Below are 15883 nucleotides of genomic sequence, written 5' to 3' on the forward strand. Positions count from 1 at the left end.
TGTGTGTGTGTGTGTGTGTGTGTGTGTGTGTGTGTGTCATCCTGCCTGTGGGAGCAGTAGGTCACAGGCCGTATCAGAGGTGTGACATGTGCCCTGCAGGGTCTGACATCAGCAGGCCTGGACTGTGTTTTCTCTCCATAATCAATCAGAGCTTTGAGCACAGGAGTCCCCCTCCACTCCACCCGGCGGGATTAGAGTGTGTGTGTGTGACACCAGCGATTCACTTCCCAGAGAAGGGTTACGTCCTTTAATAACGTAATCACATTCTAAATGCATCCGTGGGGAGAAGTCCAACGTTTTAACGAAACCACTGTTTTCCACCGAGTCGAACTGGAGTCGTACGCACTCCCCCGTCCACCCCGGCTTGATATCATTTTCTCCATGTGGTGTTTAAATGATGTCAGGCTGTGTGGAATTCCAGGATCGTACCTCTATTAGTCTCATTTATAGCTGCTGGCGATCAGTAATTTAGAAAAAAACAGATTTTTAGTGTTGCAGTGAGACTGAAATAATCAGAAAAATAATTGCCTCATCATGCTTTCTCCTCTTCTTCTGTATCGCCCACTCCCCCGATTGCCCCTGTGTCCCGCACACACACTGAGGAGGCCCCTTGCTTATCATAACAAAGGGCATGTCTAAGCCGAGTGTGCGGCCTAGTATAACGTGCTAGAGTGAAAAGCCGTGTGTGTGCGTGTTTGAGTGGGATCCCCTGGCGTGTCAGGTGTCACTGACATCTGTGCGTGTGTAGCGATCGGGTCAAAGTGTGTTGCTCTCCATGCGCATGACGTGCTTTAATTGTGCGTCTAAGCCCAATCTTTCACCTCCGCGCCTCTCAGTCGAGCAAGCTTTCGGCTCGCTCCTGTGAAGGGGGGGGTGAGGGTGTAGCGGGAGGTGAGAAGTTTTGGCAGAGTTGACAGAAGTAATCGGAGCTCGACCCTTGCAACATTTTTGACACGACATGAGGAATCTTTGGTGATGAGCTCAGCTCTGTTTTTGTTTTTTTGGCTCTGGTGTTTTCTTGCTCCCCCCTTAAACCTCGGATGGACCCAGGGAGAGCTCAGCTTCTCTGCAAGCATATTGTGGAGGCTCTGGCTTTTCAGAGGTCGCTGCAAGTGCATGTATGCACAAGGAGGGTGGCCTCCTCTTAAGTCTTCTGTGAAGTTGCACTCACGTCACTTCCTCTTTCAGATTAGAACATAGCTGGTTTAATTTATCTCTCTTCTTTTTTCTCTTCCTGCAGAGAAGCGATGAGGAATTACCTGAAGGAGCGAGGAGACCAAACTGTCATGATCCTACACGCAAAAGTTGCACAGAAATCCTATGGCAATGAGAAAAGGTGAGTTCAGTATGAAATGGGAGCTTCTTGTCTAATGTTTTTTTTCAGGTTTTGGGAATCCTTAAAAGATTTTGGTCTTGAATCTAAAGCAAATCTATTAATGCCGGTCAGTGTTTCACCCTCACAGTAACACATCACACAATTGATTCTTTAGCGGCCCCTGCTACATTTTATCCTGGAGTCTGCAGTTGTTTAGACGCGTAGGACTTTGTGGGGGAGGATTTTTGTTTTATTTGAATATTTTAGTGGTCTGCCTCCTTGAGAACGTCTCACTAAATAACTGATGATCGCTGGATAGCCCTTCACGTGACCAGAAATGCTCATTATTGTCATCACTGCCATTGTATGGATTTCACCATGGAGTGTATTTGCGATCATCCAGTCTCTCATTGGTTTCTGTTTTTAAGTTGTCAGCTCGGTGGTTTTGTTTGGTTTCAAAGAAGAAAATGACGACTGTAAATCGCTCTGATCAGCCCTTTTTAAAAGCTCATCAGTCTGCTGAATGTTTAACCCCTTCTTACAAACTTAAAATCATAAACAACACTCTGAGATTGTGCGACTCACCACACAAACAAACAGACTTTTCAAATTTCCAGCTTCACTGTCTGCAGACGCGTCTCAAAAAGATGTGAGAAAAATACGCTGGGCACAGCCACACACGCCTGTGGGTGAGATCTGGGTGGTCAGCAGTGTTGGCCAAGTTACTTAAAAATAGTAATTAGTGGATTAAGTTACTTAAAAAAAAAAACATGACACACAACCTGAATATGTTATAAAGCAATAGACCTTTCAGCCTGCTGCATGGTCGTACTCTCTCCCACACTCCATGTTATGCATTGTTGATCTGCACACTTCGATGTCGCACACTTGTATGTCATTGTCGTGAGACACTCTCACAAACAAAGTCATTGTTTAGTAATGCAGTTTGCTTACGGGAAAGTAACAGCAATCTTATTACCTTTTTTTTCAAAGTAATCCTTTACGCGATACTTGGAAAAAGTAATCAGATTACAGTTACTTTTAATACGTTACTGCCCATCTCTGGTAGCCAGCTGGCTAAATTTACTTCCTTAGTGATGCTGGCGGCTTCTCGTCTTCAGCCCGTGGCGATAATGCTGCTTAGATTGCGATCAGCCGACAGTTCTTGTAAACGCAGTTTATTTTTCCTCAGAAGTTTGATTATTTATAAACGTGCTACAAGCACTTATTTATCTGTTTGCATCACAATAATTCAAAGAACGGACACAGTTTAACATCTAGTTAAAAAAAGCAACAAAAAAAAAAAGTTTTTAAATTTTAGTTTGTTTGTTTTTTTTGTTTTTTTTAAAGGAAATTTGGATATTTTTGTTTGTTTGACCCTTTAGCCGTCCCCACTGGTTGCAGACACCTGTGGCCCAGAGGCATTTATACTATCCTCTAATCTATATTCAACTATTGTGGCAAACACAGGTAGTGTACATTAGTCAAGAGGGGTCGGGCGAAAGCACATTCCTCAGCACGGTGCCTCTGTGCTGAGAGGCTGTGTTGACCCCTCTGACCTCTGATATCTGTGGAGGTCAAAAAAGGAAGCGAGAGGCGACCTTTTCCACGAGGCCACGTTAAAAACCACAGAGAGCCGGAAGAAGAAGGAGCTGCGACTGAGAGCTACGAGAATAAAAGAGGAAGAGGAGGAGGCGGCGTCTCGCAGCACCGTGAAGCCTTTCGGTGTGAGCTTTCACGGGCGAGCGCACGTGTGACAACCTAATGTTGTCATTTTCATGCCGTACCTGATGCTGCTGGTTAAACGCAGGGTGATAGCTCGCCATCGTAACACATGCTTTTTTTTTCCTTTTTTGGATCTGTTCCTCTTAGCTCATCTTCCTCGGGCCCTTCCTGTAACTATGCACTCACCGCTTTTTTTATAGCGCTCCTCCACACCTCATGCTCATTTTGCAACTCTCCTGAGCCCCCCTATCCTCCCCCCCCCCACCACCACCACTCGGTTTCTTGGCCAAGGTGCAGCGCTGCTTGCGATCTCATCGGGGCCTATCTCTTGGTAAATCGGCTGTTGCGCGCCAACTCCCAGACACCTCTGAGAGTTGGAGCGCAACAGAAGACGGAGCGAGGGAGAGAGATAGGAAAAGAGGTTGAGACGAATTCTTCTGAGGACTTTTTAAGCCATCTCATCCAGTTAAAGTGACAGCGAAGAGAAACATTCAAACACATCTGTCACACATATTTAATGCTGCTCTTTTGTGCATTGAGGTTGAACTTTTTCAGGTGATAAGCAACTCCCAAAGGCCGTGTTCGGATGTAGCTGCAGGTATTTGTTTAAACATCCTCCTGGCCTGCAAAAGGCTGCGTTCATGTTTTGCGTCAGACCGCTTAATTCCTCCTTTTTTGTGCCTTAACAAGAGAGCGCCCCAGGAAAAAAACCCCAAAAGTGGACGCACTGAGAATGTTAATGTGCCGTCTCCCTCTTTCTAAGCTGCCTCTCTCGCTGTCTGAGCTTTTTTATAGGAGGTGAAAGTAGACAAACACCCACAGAGACAGACACTGGTGTTGCGAAATAGGTCGCTTTCCAGTTCCACACTGACGCACATGAATTTATTTGAAGTGTGTGCTCGTTCTGTAATGAGTGGATTTCTCTTTTAACAAAGCTGAACTTGCGAGTTATTTCAAGGCAGTTCTTGTTTTCACAGTAGTAACGTGCGTTTGAAAGGAGAAGAGAAGTAAAATGAGGGACCTTTTTAAAAATGGGGGAAGGAAAGTTAGATTTGATTCAAAATGCTGCTTCTCGTTTCTTGACAAATCATTTAGGTTCTGGACCGATCACGGTAACATCTGCAGAATGAAGTGTGACAGCCTTTAGATGTTTTACTGTAGCTGTACACAACAGCTTGTTGACCCAAGTTGGACTCCAGCTGGAGCTTGGTGCAAGAGTGCCCTCTTCTGGTTCAAATTAGGAAGTGCACATTCAGGTCTTTTCTGTTCCTTCTCTTATTCCTCCTCTTCTCTCTTTTATTTCCCCATATTTACACCTATCATCTGCTTGTTAAGCCACTTAACATTGAGCTATGACTCCTTCCAGCCTAAAAACGCCCCCAAATCAAGGAACGAGCCAGAGTTAAAATTGAGGAAACTGGACAAGTTCAGGACAAAAGAAGCAACAGATCTAAAAACCACCTGCAGCAGATGAACAGTATCTGAAAGTCATGAGACTCAGAAATGGGGGGGGGGGGGGGGGGGAGATCCGGCATTGCCAGAAACAGGACCTGAGAGATGCATGTGGCTCTTCATTAAAGCCTCATCAGACATGGACTCAGTGGAAGTGTCAAGAAACCGTTCATAAGGAAGGGAAACGGGATGAAAGGCTGAGGTGTGCCAGAATACCCAAGAACTCGACTAAAACTCAGTGACAGCACATCTGGTTGGATCTTTTTTTTTTTTTGGGTTCCAGTCATCGTGTATATTGTGCAGAGTTCAGGAAAGATGTACAACCTGAGTGTTTACAGCTGTAAGACACAGTGGAGGCTGTGTCATTGTCTGGGCTGCATTTCAGTCAGTGGTGTCGGAGATCTTGTTAAGATTAGAATTATGAACCGAGAAAAGTACCGTCAGATTTTGATCCACCGTGTAAAATCATCTGGAAAGCATCTGATTGGCAGCAGCTTCATTTTTCAGCATGACAGTGATCCCAAACACACTGCCAGTGCAGTAAAAGCATACATGGGTAGAAAAATGCAAAGTGAAGCACCTTCCGACATGGATTTGCTTCCCCTGAGCTCAACCTCAACATTATTGAAGCAGTGTGGGATCATCTGCACAGAGACGAGAGTAAAAGGCAGAAACATTTAAAGAAGAGCTTTGGTGCTTCAGGTTTTTTGGCAACTCTCAACAAATCTCTGTCTCAAAAAATCACCACAAAAACAAATTTATTTCATCACCTCTAAAGATTTAGATGCTGGCGTTTATAGCTGCACGTGTGTCGTGTGTTCCAGGTTCTTCTGCCCTCCTCCCTGTGTGTACCTGATGGGCAGCGGCTGGAAGAAAAAGAAGGACCAGATGGAGCGAGACGGCTGCTCCGACCAGGAGTCGCAGCCTTGCGCCTTCATCGGCATCGGCAACAGCGACCAAGAAATGCAACAGCTCAACTTAGAGGGAAAGGTACAACACGCACCCACCCACACACATACTGTCACTCTGTCACTTACCTTGGCACAGGAACATGGAGTTACTCAGCAGAAGCTGCCATAGCCGTGCGGTATAGCCTCCAGGCACCCTGCAGTACAGAAACAGGAAGTCTGTCACATGCCTTCAGCACATTTGGAGCTTGTTTTTCTCCTGTAGTGCTTAATATGTTTAATATGCATGAACAGAAATGAATCTGATTGTTTATGTCTTTCTTTTTCTGCCTCCTCATTCAGAATTATTGCACAGCCAAAACCTTGTACATATCCGACTCTGACAAGAGAAAGCACTTCATGTTGTCTGTCAAGATGTTCTACGGCAACAGCGCGGACATCGGCGTCTTCCTCAGCAAGAGGATCAAAGTCATCTCCAAGCCCTCCAAAAAGAAGCAGTCCCTCAAAAATGCTGACTGTGAGTCATTTGTGATAAGTTTAGAGGTTCGCTGTGAGTGTTTACCTTTTAGATTCACTCTTCATGTCAAATCAGTGTGTAGCTCAGTCTGCCAGAGCTGTAAATTTAAACCCTGACAACAGCCTTAAACATATTAACATGCGCTTAACATGATTTACTGCATAGCCAGCTAGAGCGTTTCACGGGTCTCTCTTCTGGTTGGCTCGAGCCGCAAAATCATTCAAGATATTCGGTACAGACCACGGCCCGGACGTGCCGGCCTCGTACCCTGACGTCTGTTTGTAAAGTGGCTCTCTCTGTGAGGCTCTCGGCACTTTTGCGGTTTATTTTATGGTTCGTTTTCAGGCCTGTCGGTGTTGTAAGTTACTGCCGATGTAAACTGAAAACGTCCCGCTGTTGCTGCTTCACACTCAGGGCAGGATGCTTTTATTGTGAAGACTTGATTGGATTTACCACAGAGTCAGCAGAGCTTCATTAGCAGCTCAGGGAAAAGTACTTTGATTCTCACTGCAGCTGGAAAACATTGGATTGGTTGTATCTCTTCTAAGATTCGCTTACCCTGTAAAAGTATGGATCAGCTGGAGTGAAGATGCCTTTACTAACACGCGTGTGTAGGGGGGGTGTTTAGACGAAGTAAGAGCGTAAATGAAACCACAATCCAACCAGAGTCCAAGCAGAAAGACTGCTTTGATACAAAAGACTAGAAGTGAAGGCAAGAACAGAGGTTAAAACCTTGGATGAACGTTAAACAGGAGGAGGCGGCACGTAGAAGACATAGTATTTAAGCACCAATGGGTGTCTCCCCAATTCCTGCACCAAAACATTTAACAGTGAATAAGGTTTGATTTCTTTTCTTCTTTAGGGAGCCAATAAGAAGGCACATGTGGGGGTTTTCTTACAGCCATTGTGAGGATATTGAGAAAAAGCTTAAAACCTTGATCAAAGCCTAAATTAAACTGCTAATTTGCATTGTTTCCATCTTGCACTGAATATTCTGAAATGTAAATGATATTTGAATTTGTCTTCTAACTTCATTTTTCTACTTGTTTTATTCTTGCATATTTTATAGCCTTAGTTTGTTCATTACTTTTTAAAATATGCTCAGAATTTTATGATTTAATGTAATTTTTTTAAAAACAAAGTGTTTTGAGCTAATCGGTTAGTCGATCAATACTATTTCTAACCACCAGAGGGCAGTGTAGTGAAAATGGAGTGTCCAGTAACCCAGTTATGTCACATGTGGCACACCTGTGCTACACACAGGACACGTCCTGCCAGCTGGCAGACGTCTTATCTCTCTGTTATCGCGCCGACCTGAAAGCAACTTGTTTTTGGTGCGTTATGTAACCGGCCGTGTCTCCACGCTTTCGTCTCCGCCCACAGTGTGCATTGCATCGGGGACCAAGGTGGCACTGTTCAACCGACTGCGCTCCCAAACAGTCAGCACGCGGTATCTACACGTGGAGGGTGGCAACTTTCACGCCAGCTCCCAACAGTGGGGCGCTTTCTACATCCACCTGTGTGAGTCTCCATCAGGTTTCATATCTGTTACACAAGCTTCTGATCATTGACGAGAACAGCGATGCAGTTTGACAGCCTTGTCTACATGTCACCCTCTCACTGTTCATTGTAGTCGTAGCTTTGTTCTTTGTTGTAGTAATTACACACGTGATTCATCGCAGACAAAGAACGTGACGGGCTGATTGATAGATTGAATGTTGGCTTTAGTGTATAAACCAAAGCGTGTGCGTGTGGGCAGCTGGTTGCAGCATTGACTGCCTGTTCCTGTGCTTGGTGTTTGCAGTGGACGATGAGGAGTCAGAAGGAGAGGAGTTCACTGTGAGAGACGGTTATATCCACTACGGCCAGACGGTCAAGCTGGTCTGCTCCGTCACCGGCATGGCCCTGCCCAGACTGGTAACAATCACTGTTTCACAACAATGACACAATATGAAACTGTAATGCAAGGATGGACGAATCCAGCCTTTCCCGGTTAACATACTTAAGGTATTGAGTCAGATGAACGTGAACTGGACCAACCAACTAGTCTAAGACTAAGAGAAACACGTTGATATCGAATAAATGTGAGAGCTGTTTAATAGACCATATCAAAAACTGTCCAAACAACAGTATTTGAAACCATTAATCACATTCTTCAGTGATGAGTCATGCAACACTGCGGCACGTCGCATCGTGCATATTGAAGATGGCACGTTATGCTCCAAACACACTTAGAATAAACTGACTACTACAAAAGATGTTCGATTATTATTAAAATATGACAAATTAAGGGTCACCTCTGTGTTTTAATCTGGACCTCGAGACAGGAGCATTTGTTCAGCAGATTTCCCTGCTCTAGAGGGACCTTAAAAGCTACTAATGAAATCTTAAAACTGACTGACAGCCAATACGTGGTATCACTAGCACGTGCCAACTAATGACCGTGCTGCAGCGTTTTGGACCAGCTGCTGTTGGCTAAAGCGGTGACAGACTGACGTCCAAATACAGAGCGTTACTTTGATCGAATCGAGATGAAATCGAGGCATGGATAGCTCAGTCTCAAAGTCTCTGAACCAGAGGAAAAGCTTCCCCTTTGCAGGTGACTGGAGATGAAAGAAGCTCGTTCCAACAACATCATTAATTTGTTTATCAAAAGTTAGATTGATGTCAAAGATCACTCCCGAGAGTTTTATAACTCCTTAAAAGGGCCGCGGTCATAGAGGTTAGCGGCACCAAACGCAGTGACCCCTCTTTTCCGTTTAAGTTAATAAAATTTAAACCTACCTTTGTGACGTATCCATGGTAAAACTTGGCAAATGCTGACCGTGAAATAGCAGAAAGCCTTTTTAATACTGAGTTTTTCTGAAAGCAGCAGCCTGATGTTTGTACCGTATTACTCATGTTTTGACTGAACTTCTCGTGACATTGTTTTCTTTTCTTCTGTCTTTTCTGCTTGTGTGTCCTGTCCCCCTCCTCCTTAATCTCCCTGCTCATGCAGTCCTGCATTTCATTCCCCCTTGCTTCCAGATCACTGTCATTTTTTCCGTAATTCAGTTTCTTTCTGGTTTTTTGCACTTAATTTTCTGCAACGCTCAGCCTGCCCGATTCCTTTTTCCCATCGTGCAGTTGGCTAATCTGTTCCCCTCTCATGTCCTTTCAGATCATCCGGAAGGTGGACAAGCAGACGGCGCTGCTGGACGCCGATGACCCCGTCTCCCAGCTCCACAAGTGTGCCTTCTACCTGAAGGACACAGAGCGCATGTACCTGTGCCTTTCCCAAGAAAGGATCATCCAGTTTCAAGTCAGTGTCACTCTTACATCTCTACGCATCATTTCAGGGTCGCGGTCGTGTCACCCTCAGATTAAGTCAATCATACTATTCACCGATGACTGAGGATGATTGCTGTAGCGTTCTGAAAAAGGCTCCAGGCAGCCTGACTTGACATTGAATTTGAGTTCATTTCTTCTTCTGTGCCTGGCTTATTTTCCTGTGGGTAGATGTTTTGGTCAAGTTGTCTTGGGTCTCCCCCCCCCAGGCCACTCCATGCCCAAAGGAACCAAACAAGGAGATGATCAACGACGGCGCCTCCTGGACAATCATCAGCACAGACAAGGCCGAATACACCTTCTACGAGGGCATGGGCCCCGTCCACTCGCCTGTCACCCCGGTGCCTGTGGTGGAGAGCTTACAGGTATACAAAAGAGACAGTTTAGATTTTTTTAAATTCCCCCCTTTAACAGGACATTTCACCTGCACTACATCCCAGGTTTGTTTATCTTGTTTGTCTGCAGCTAAACGGCGGCGGGGATGTCGCCATGCTGGAGCTGACGGGACAGAACTTCACTCCAAATCTGCGGGTCTGGTTCGGAGACGTTGAGGCTGAGACCATGTACAGGTGGGGCTTTGTTGGGATTCACTGGGATGTGCTTTGTGTCTCAGCTTTCTGCTGCTTTTTGAACATGTTCTAGGTTACCAGGTTAAGTGAAGGGGGGAAAAGAAACCACCGTGGCTAGCTTTTTTCTTTTTTATCCCAAGATTGTTGTCCATTATGAGTAATCTGAAGAGGTAATATGCACTGTAGTTACTGATAGTTTTGGTTTGCTAATTTCCACCTTTATTTATGGACTTCACTAGAGTTGCTTTGCATGATTCAAAGTTTGAAATAATCCTCACCTGTTCTTTTCCTGACCTTGGTGCAGCCGCTCATTGTAAAACAAGCCACTGTCCTTCCCTTTAAGCCAGTTGTCTTTTGATTGGCTGCCCCCTGTAAACCACAGCAGGTGGGCGGGACTTTTGTGCTCATAGACAGAGTTGTGGCTCAGGTGGTGGAGCAGGTCGCGTACTAATCATTGGTGGTTCAATCCCCGTCTGCTCCTCTATGCTTCAAGGAGCCTTCCGCGAGATACTATCTCCAAGTTCTTCTCAGAAGAAAGCACTTACATAGAAAGTGTGTGAGGGTGAATGAGGCAAGTGTAAAAGTGTAAAGCCATTTGAGTGCTCGGAGTAGAAATGAACCAATCCTTTTACCATTTACCTTTTAGCTGTGTACCTGAGATGGACACATTAGGAGTATCCCATTTCACTGATGTCATACAAAGCCCCTATAGTAGGAAAAAAACAGCTGAGGTTTTAGAGCAGTCTGATCATCAGAGAGAAAGAGCCATCCATCTCTTTTCCTCTGCTTATTTAACTCAGAGCTGTGGGAACAAGGAATTTCTTGTAAATACACTGTCTTCATGTTTTGAGAGTAAGGCTCATATTAAACATGACCAATGTTTAATATGAGCATAAATGACGTATTCAGTTAAAGAACAAAGTGTTTACTCTCTTGCTCTTAATACTTATTAGTGGCAACTTCAGATTAGTTAATATAATTTGCCCATTTTGTGTTAGCTGTATGTATTTATTAGACAATATACCACACATACCTTGTAAAATCCCCCTTTCTTAACTTATCCTGTCATGTTGAGTTTCTCCGAGCGACTGATCTACATGTGTTTATCGTTGCCACACACGCAGTACAGGAACATCAAAGTGACCACCTACCTAAGTCAGTGCAGGTCTACCGAGCCTCCAACCCATGCACTCTGTGGATGTGTCTAAACATATACCGAGGTCCCCGCACTGCTTGGGTATATATTTAGACTTATAGGCGATAACGTTGGGCAGCAGGGAATTTGTCAGCTGATATATTACTCACTGTACATTATGCCATGTGTGAGCTGGAGAATCTGTAAACAGCACTGCTTTATGGCAGTAATGGGTTTGTTATGGTTCGGTCATGTTTGCTGAATTAACCAGGAATCCCAAAATGGTTTTACGAGTTGATTTTCAGTGTTATGTTTCTTATATGTAAAAACCCAATTTTCCAAAATCCACAGAGAGCTGATTTACTGAAGCGTGAGCTCCTTGTGACTCACTGATTTGGTCTAATCCTTATAAAGTCAAAGTAAAAACGAATAGAAGCTCCACCCTAACTCCAGACGGAGTCTTTCCTGCAGTGTGACTCCATCATCGTGTCTCCCTGCAGGTGTGCCGAGAGCATGCTGTGCGTGGTGCCCGACATCTCCGCCTTCCGCGAGGGCTGGCGCTGGGTGCGGCAGCCCGTCCAGGTGCCCGTCACTTTGGTGAGGAACGACGGCATCATCTACTCCACCACACTGACCTTCACCTACACGCCAGAGCCGGGACCGAGGCCACACTGCAGCGCCGCCGGCGCCATCCTGCGGGCCAGCAACTCGGGCCTGCTCAGCAACAGCAGCCAGGAGGCCGGCTCCAGCGTCTACGGCTCCAACAGCACTTCCAACGCAGGAGTCACGTCTTCTTCCTCCACCGCCGCAGCCGTGGTCTCCTAACGCACACATGGGGGGGGCACTCATACATGCCTTGAGAGCAAATATACCCTGAGGTATATGAAGACTATAGGAAATAAACAAAACTGACTCTAAAAGTGCTGCGTTCATTTTGGATACAAAGAAGCTGCAAAGGAAAACAAAACAAAAGAATCGGTGGGACAGAGGAGCCCTACGCAGAGGGAAATCTGAAGGAGTGACATCACAACGTTGTCAGCTGATGGGAATAAACGTATATAAAGTGCTCCTTGACACGCCTCCCCACCCCAGCCCCCCCACTCTCTTCTCCTGTGGTTACTTTAGGGACCTGCCTGTCCAGTTCTGGTGTTGGGAATGAGTGAATTCCTGCAGGCTCAGAGCACCAGCACCTTTCTACAGCTGTGAGGACGGAAACCACAACAACAGTACATCCACCGTGTGCATCCCACCTCCCCTTTATCCTCCCCGCTCCGTTTTAATTTTTTTGTAATTATTCCTTTTTGTTTCTCACATTCACGTCTGAAACCCTTACCAGGGGTGGGGGCGGGGGTGGTTTGGATGTGTTGTTGTTGGAGGGAGTGCAAGGATGCAGAGGGACACACATAAAACGTGACGATAACATAGTTTTTATGGACCAAGGATCTTGTATAAGCTTTAGTAAAGGTACATTTTTCTCCATACCTTTTTTTGTATTAAACATATAGTACACTTTTGTTACCAAATAGTTTCTATTCTTCCTCTGAGCTTGGGCTTTGTTTTTATTTTTATTTTTTATTTTTTCTCCCCTTCGAGGTCCAAAATCCCAACCTGTATGTTATTGTGACCTTACTTCAAACGCCTTTTTTTGGGTTTCATTTTGATATACTTGCTTCTTCTTTTTGGGGAAAAGTCTGAAGTCTTGGGTTGGGTTTTTATTTTATTTTATTTTTTTTTTAAGATTTTACATAAGCAAAGATCTTTTTGTTTGTTTTGTTCTGTTTTTTTGCTTTTGAAAGGGGACAAACCTCAGAGGGCCTATTTTTATCATTGGTTTTTAATGAAGTCTTTAAGAAAAAAAAAAAAAAAAAAGAAAAGCTTTAAGCAACGCCTCTGCCTTGCCTGCAATACTCTGTGTGCGCTGTGTCTCCTGGAAAGTATACACATCAGTACATGTCACACGGAGCCATAGCAACATCTGCAGAACACGAAAGCGGTCTTCTGCGAGAGCAAATCCGTCTGCCGCTTTCAAACTAATGTACCGAGCGTAGTCTTCGACTTCAAAGGATAGCCTTAGTACTGTATATTCTTACTGTGTATACAGGTAAGCCAGTCACATATCTGATAATATCCTTTATCTGTCACTGCTAACGTATCCAATAATGTAGTGTCTCGAAACTTGCACCTAGCAAAGGTGTCTTCCAGTCTGTGCTGTAGTTCTGGTGGCATTTATCTCCAAAAACACAAAAAACAACAGAGGGGGGGGGAAAAGACACTTTCAATTTGATGTGGCCTTACTGAAAACTTCAAATAGAAGAAGGAAAAACACTTCAGTTTTCTTATATGCTGTTTACTCACCTTGGGAGAACCTGTGCATAGCACAAAAGCAAGCCGACGCCTCGCTTCTCTGCTGTTTGGAGCTCATCGCCGCGGCTCTCCAACCACCTTCCCCGTGCAGAGCAGCCTTCTGAAGGGAGCCTTCATTCCCAGTGTACAAGTACAATAACCCACTTTTTTTTTTTAAACTCTCACACTGGTGCCCGGCACCTTCTCACTTTTTGGTACAACGTCTCACGAGCACTGTAAGCTCTTTTTCAGCCTTCTTCTTCTTTGGTTTTTCTCAATGTTATTTTTCTTTAAAGAAAAAAAGTCCTGTGGTTTAATATGTTGGCCGAGCAAGCGTGTGTACATTGTGAACTCACTGTCCGAGTAGTTGCACTCATTCATGTTCGATGGCGAGACCTGTAGGAGTTATAAAGGCCTTCTAAAAGTGTATTACTGAAAATGTGCATTTCCAAAACATAACAGCAATATTGTACAGGTCATCTCATCAGTTTTTGTTTTCGTTTCGGGTTTTGTCCGCCTGAGCACTAGTTCACCAGCCAGCAAATATATATGTGTATGTGTGCGTGCGTGTTTCATATACAGTCGCTGTAATCGGTGTATTGAGTCAGACTCGCTCCGCGTCCTCTCCGAGAAAAAGGAAAAAACAACTTTTATTGGTGTTTTTTTTTTTTTTTTTTTAAATGTCTTCCACCGGGATCTAAACGTCTGATAAATGTGGATAAAACATTCAAAGGCAATACTTGTGATCGCAGTATTACAGTACAACTGTATACAAAGAACAATACTGTGACTTGAATGCGTGCTTAATGAAGTATTTCAGTTTTTCTTATTCGCGCCCTCGAAACAGGAACACACAGACTCATTTGCCCCCCCCCCACACACGCTTCCATGTAAAAAATAAAATAAAATAAAAAAATAAAAATATTAATAAGAGAAAAGTTTAAATTATGCCCCTCCCCCTTCTTCCCCCATTTTGCCGTTCTTGCCCACCTGTGTGTCGTTAATGTTAAATGTTTTATATTGTAATATTGATATTTTTTAAATTATTGGTACAAAGTTTCCCCTTGTCTTATGTCCACACACAAAAAAAGAATTAAAAACGGGAAAAAAAACCTAGAAAAGTGCATTATTGGCCGTGCTGCCTGAGTCTGGCCGCTTCCTGTTTGTCCTGGAAACGTGGAGGAAGTCGTAGAAGGTGCTGCAGCTGCCGCCGCGTAGCATCAAAAACCCAACATTTGGCGCTTCTTCTTCTGCAGCATGTCGAGCTGCAGGTCCAGCCCTCCCCGCCCCAAAGCCCTTTATTCTGCAGGATGGAGGTCACGAAATCTGAACTGTAGATTTTTAACTTCTTTGTCTTCGAGCTCTAAATTCAGCGTCTGCATCGCCTCCGCCGCTTTAGGCTGACCACCCATCCTCCTCCTTCCTCCCCTTTGGCTACAGAGCAGCTTCGCCACTTTTGTTGTAAACTAACACACACAAATAAGGGGGTGATGCACGCTTTTCTCTGAAAATGTGTCGCCTTGACAATCCGAGCTGGTTTACAGTTTTGTTTTGTTTTTTTTCTCTCTCTTAAAACATCTGGAGTTTTAAGGGACAAAGGGAGGATACGCGTAACCAGATTAGAGGGGTGATTTTTAAAAAAAAAGAAAAATGTTACATGCCTTCTTTAACTTTCGATAAAGCTTTTTCACGAGGAAAAAAAGCAACAAACCACCATCTCATTGTCTGTTTTGCAGATCTTTTTCACATTGTGTGCATGTGTCTGGTCTTTTTTTTTTCTTTTTTTTTACACCTCCAAAAGCAGCTGTTTTTTGTTTTTTTGTTTTTTTTAAATAATGAGCTCTGAACAATGTATGTATCCTCTAATATGCCAAATGTCTTTTATAATGTAGTTTTCATGCACTGCTAAACAAAAACAGGGCAGAGTGAGAGGCAGCTTTAAACAGACTTTTGTTTGTGTGTTTAAAAAAAAAAAAAAGTTTAAAAAAAAAAAGGAGTGTGGAGCCCTTTCTCTGTCGCACTCAGCCTTACTTCTCCTCAAGACTTATTCGGCTGTTTGCACTACAGAGCGCTAACTTTTCTATTTCTCTCACACGTTTCATCCTCACTCACATTTTCCTCGCCTTTATTTTCTTCTTTTCCCACCTTTTTAACACGCAGCCTGTTGCGCTTAGCTTGCAGATCACCTTTTATTTATCATTTCCTCCTCCTCTTCTTCCTCACACCCCTCCACTATCTTCCACTTCTCTCACTGTATCTGTGTATTATTCTAGTAAAAATGGTAAGCAGAGGTGTCATTGTGGTAGTATACTCAGTGCTCAAAGGGTTGCTGATGGTAGAAACCTGTGCCGTTTGTAACATTTAGCAATAACGTCAAAAACAAAGGGGACGGTTCTTTTTTTTTTGTTTTTTATAACATAACGTTAGTTTGTTTTTTGTACATATTGCAGCTCCAGATCATTGCTCAAATCTGTATGTCATTAAAAGAAGAAAAAAAAATGAGAAAAAAACTTGCAATATTGGCATAAAAATGAGAAATAAAAAAAAAAGTGATGTAAAATCTCACTTTGTGTGTTTTTATGATGATTCTTT

At 43.9% G+C, this 15883-nt stretch overlaps 1 protein-coding gene across 1 annotated transcript in view; it reads left to right on the top strand.

Annotated features, from left to right (window-relative positions):
• The window catches only part of rbpjb (recombination signal binding protein for immunoglobulin kappa J region b), a 55990-nt gene extending 40134 nt beyond the window's left edge, over positions 1-15856 (top strand). Inside the window, exons 3-11 of the mRNA XM_085266813.1 lie at positions 1241-1336; positions 5317-5482; positions 5743-5917; positions 7301-7438; positions 7722-7834; positions 9078-9218; positions 9454-9609; positions 9710-9813; positions 11449-15856. Coding sequence (XP_085122939.1) covers positions 1241-1336; positions 5317-5482; positions 5743-5917; positions 7301-7438; positions 7722-7834; positions 9078-9218; positions 9454-9609; positions 9710-9813; positions 11449-11773 — 1414 coding nt within the window. The 3' untranslated portion in view covers positions 11774-15856. The remainder of the gene's footprint in view (positions 1-1240; positions 1337-5316; positions 5483-5742; positions 5918-7300; positions 7439-7721; positions 7835-9077; positions 9219-9453; positions 9610-9709; positions 9814-11448) is intronic.
• Positions 15857-15883: the final 27 nt, after the last annotated feature.

Source organism: Mchenga conophoros, linkage group LG3 (genome assembly GCF_057382185.1).
Source record: "Mchenga conophoros isolate Kocher_MC1m ecotype Shallow Benthic linkage group LG3, M_conophoros_male_GT1.1, whole genome shotgun sequence".
Classification (NCBI taxonomy): domain Eukaryota; kingdom Metazoa; phylum Chordata; class Actinopteri; order Cichliformes; family Cichlidae; genus Mchenga; species Mchenga conophoros.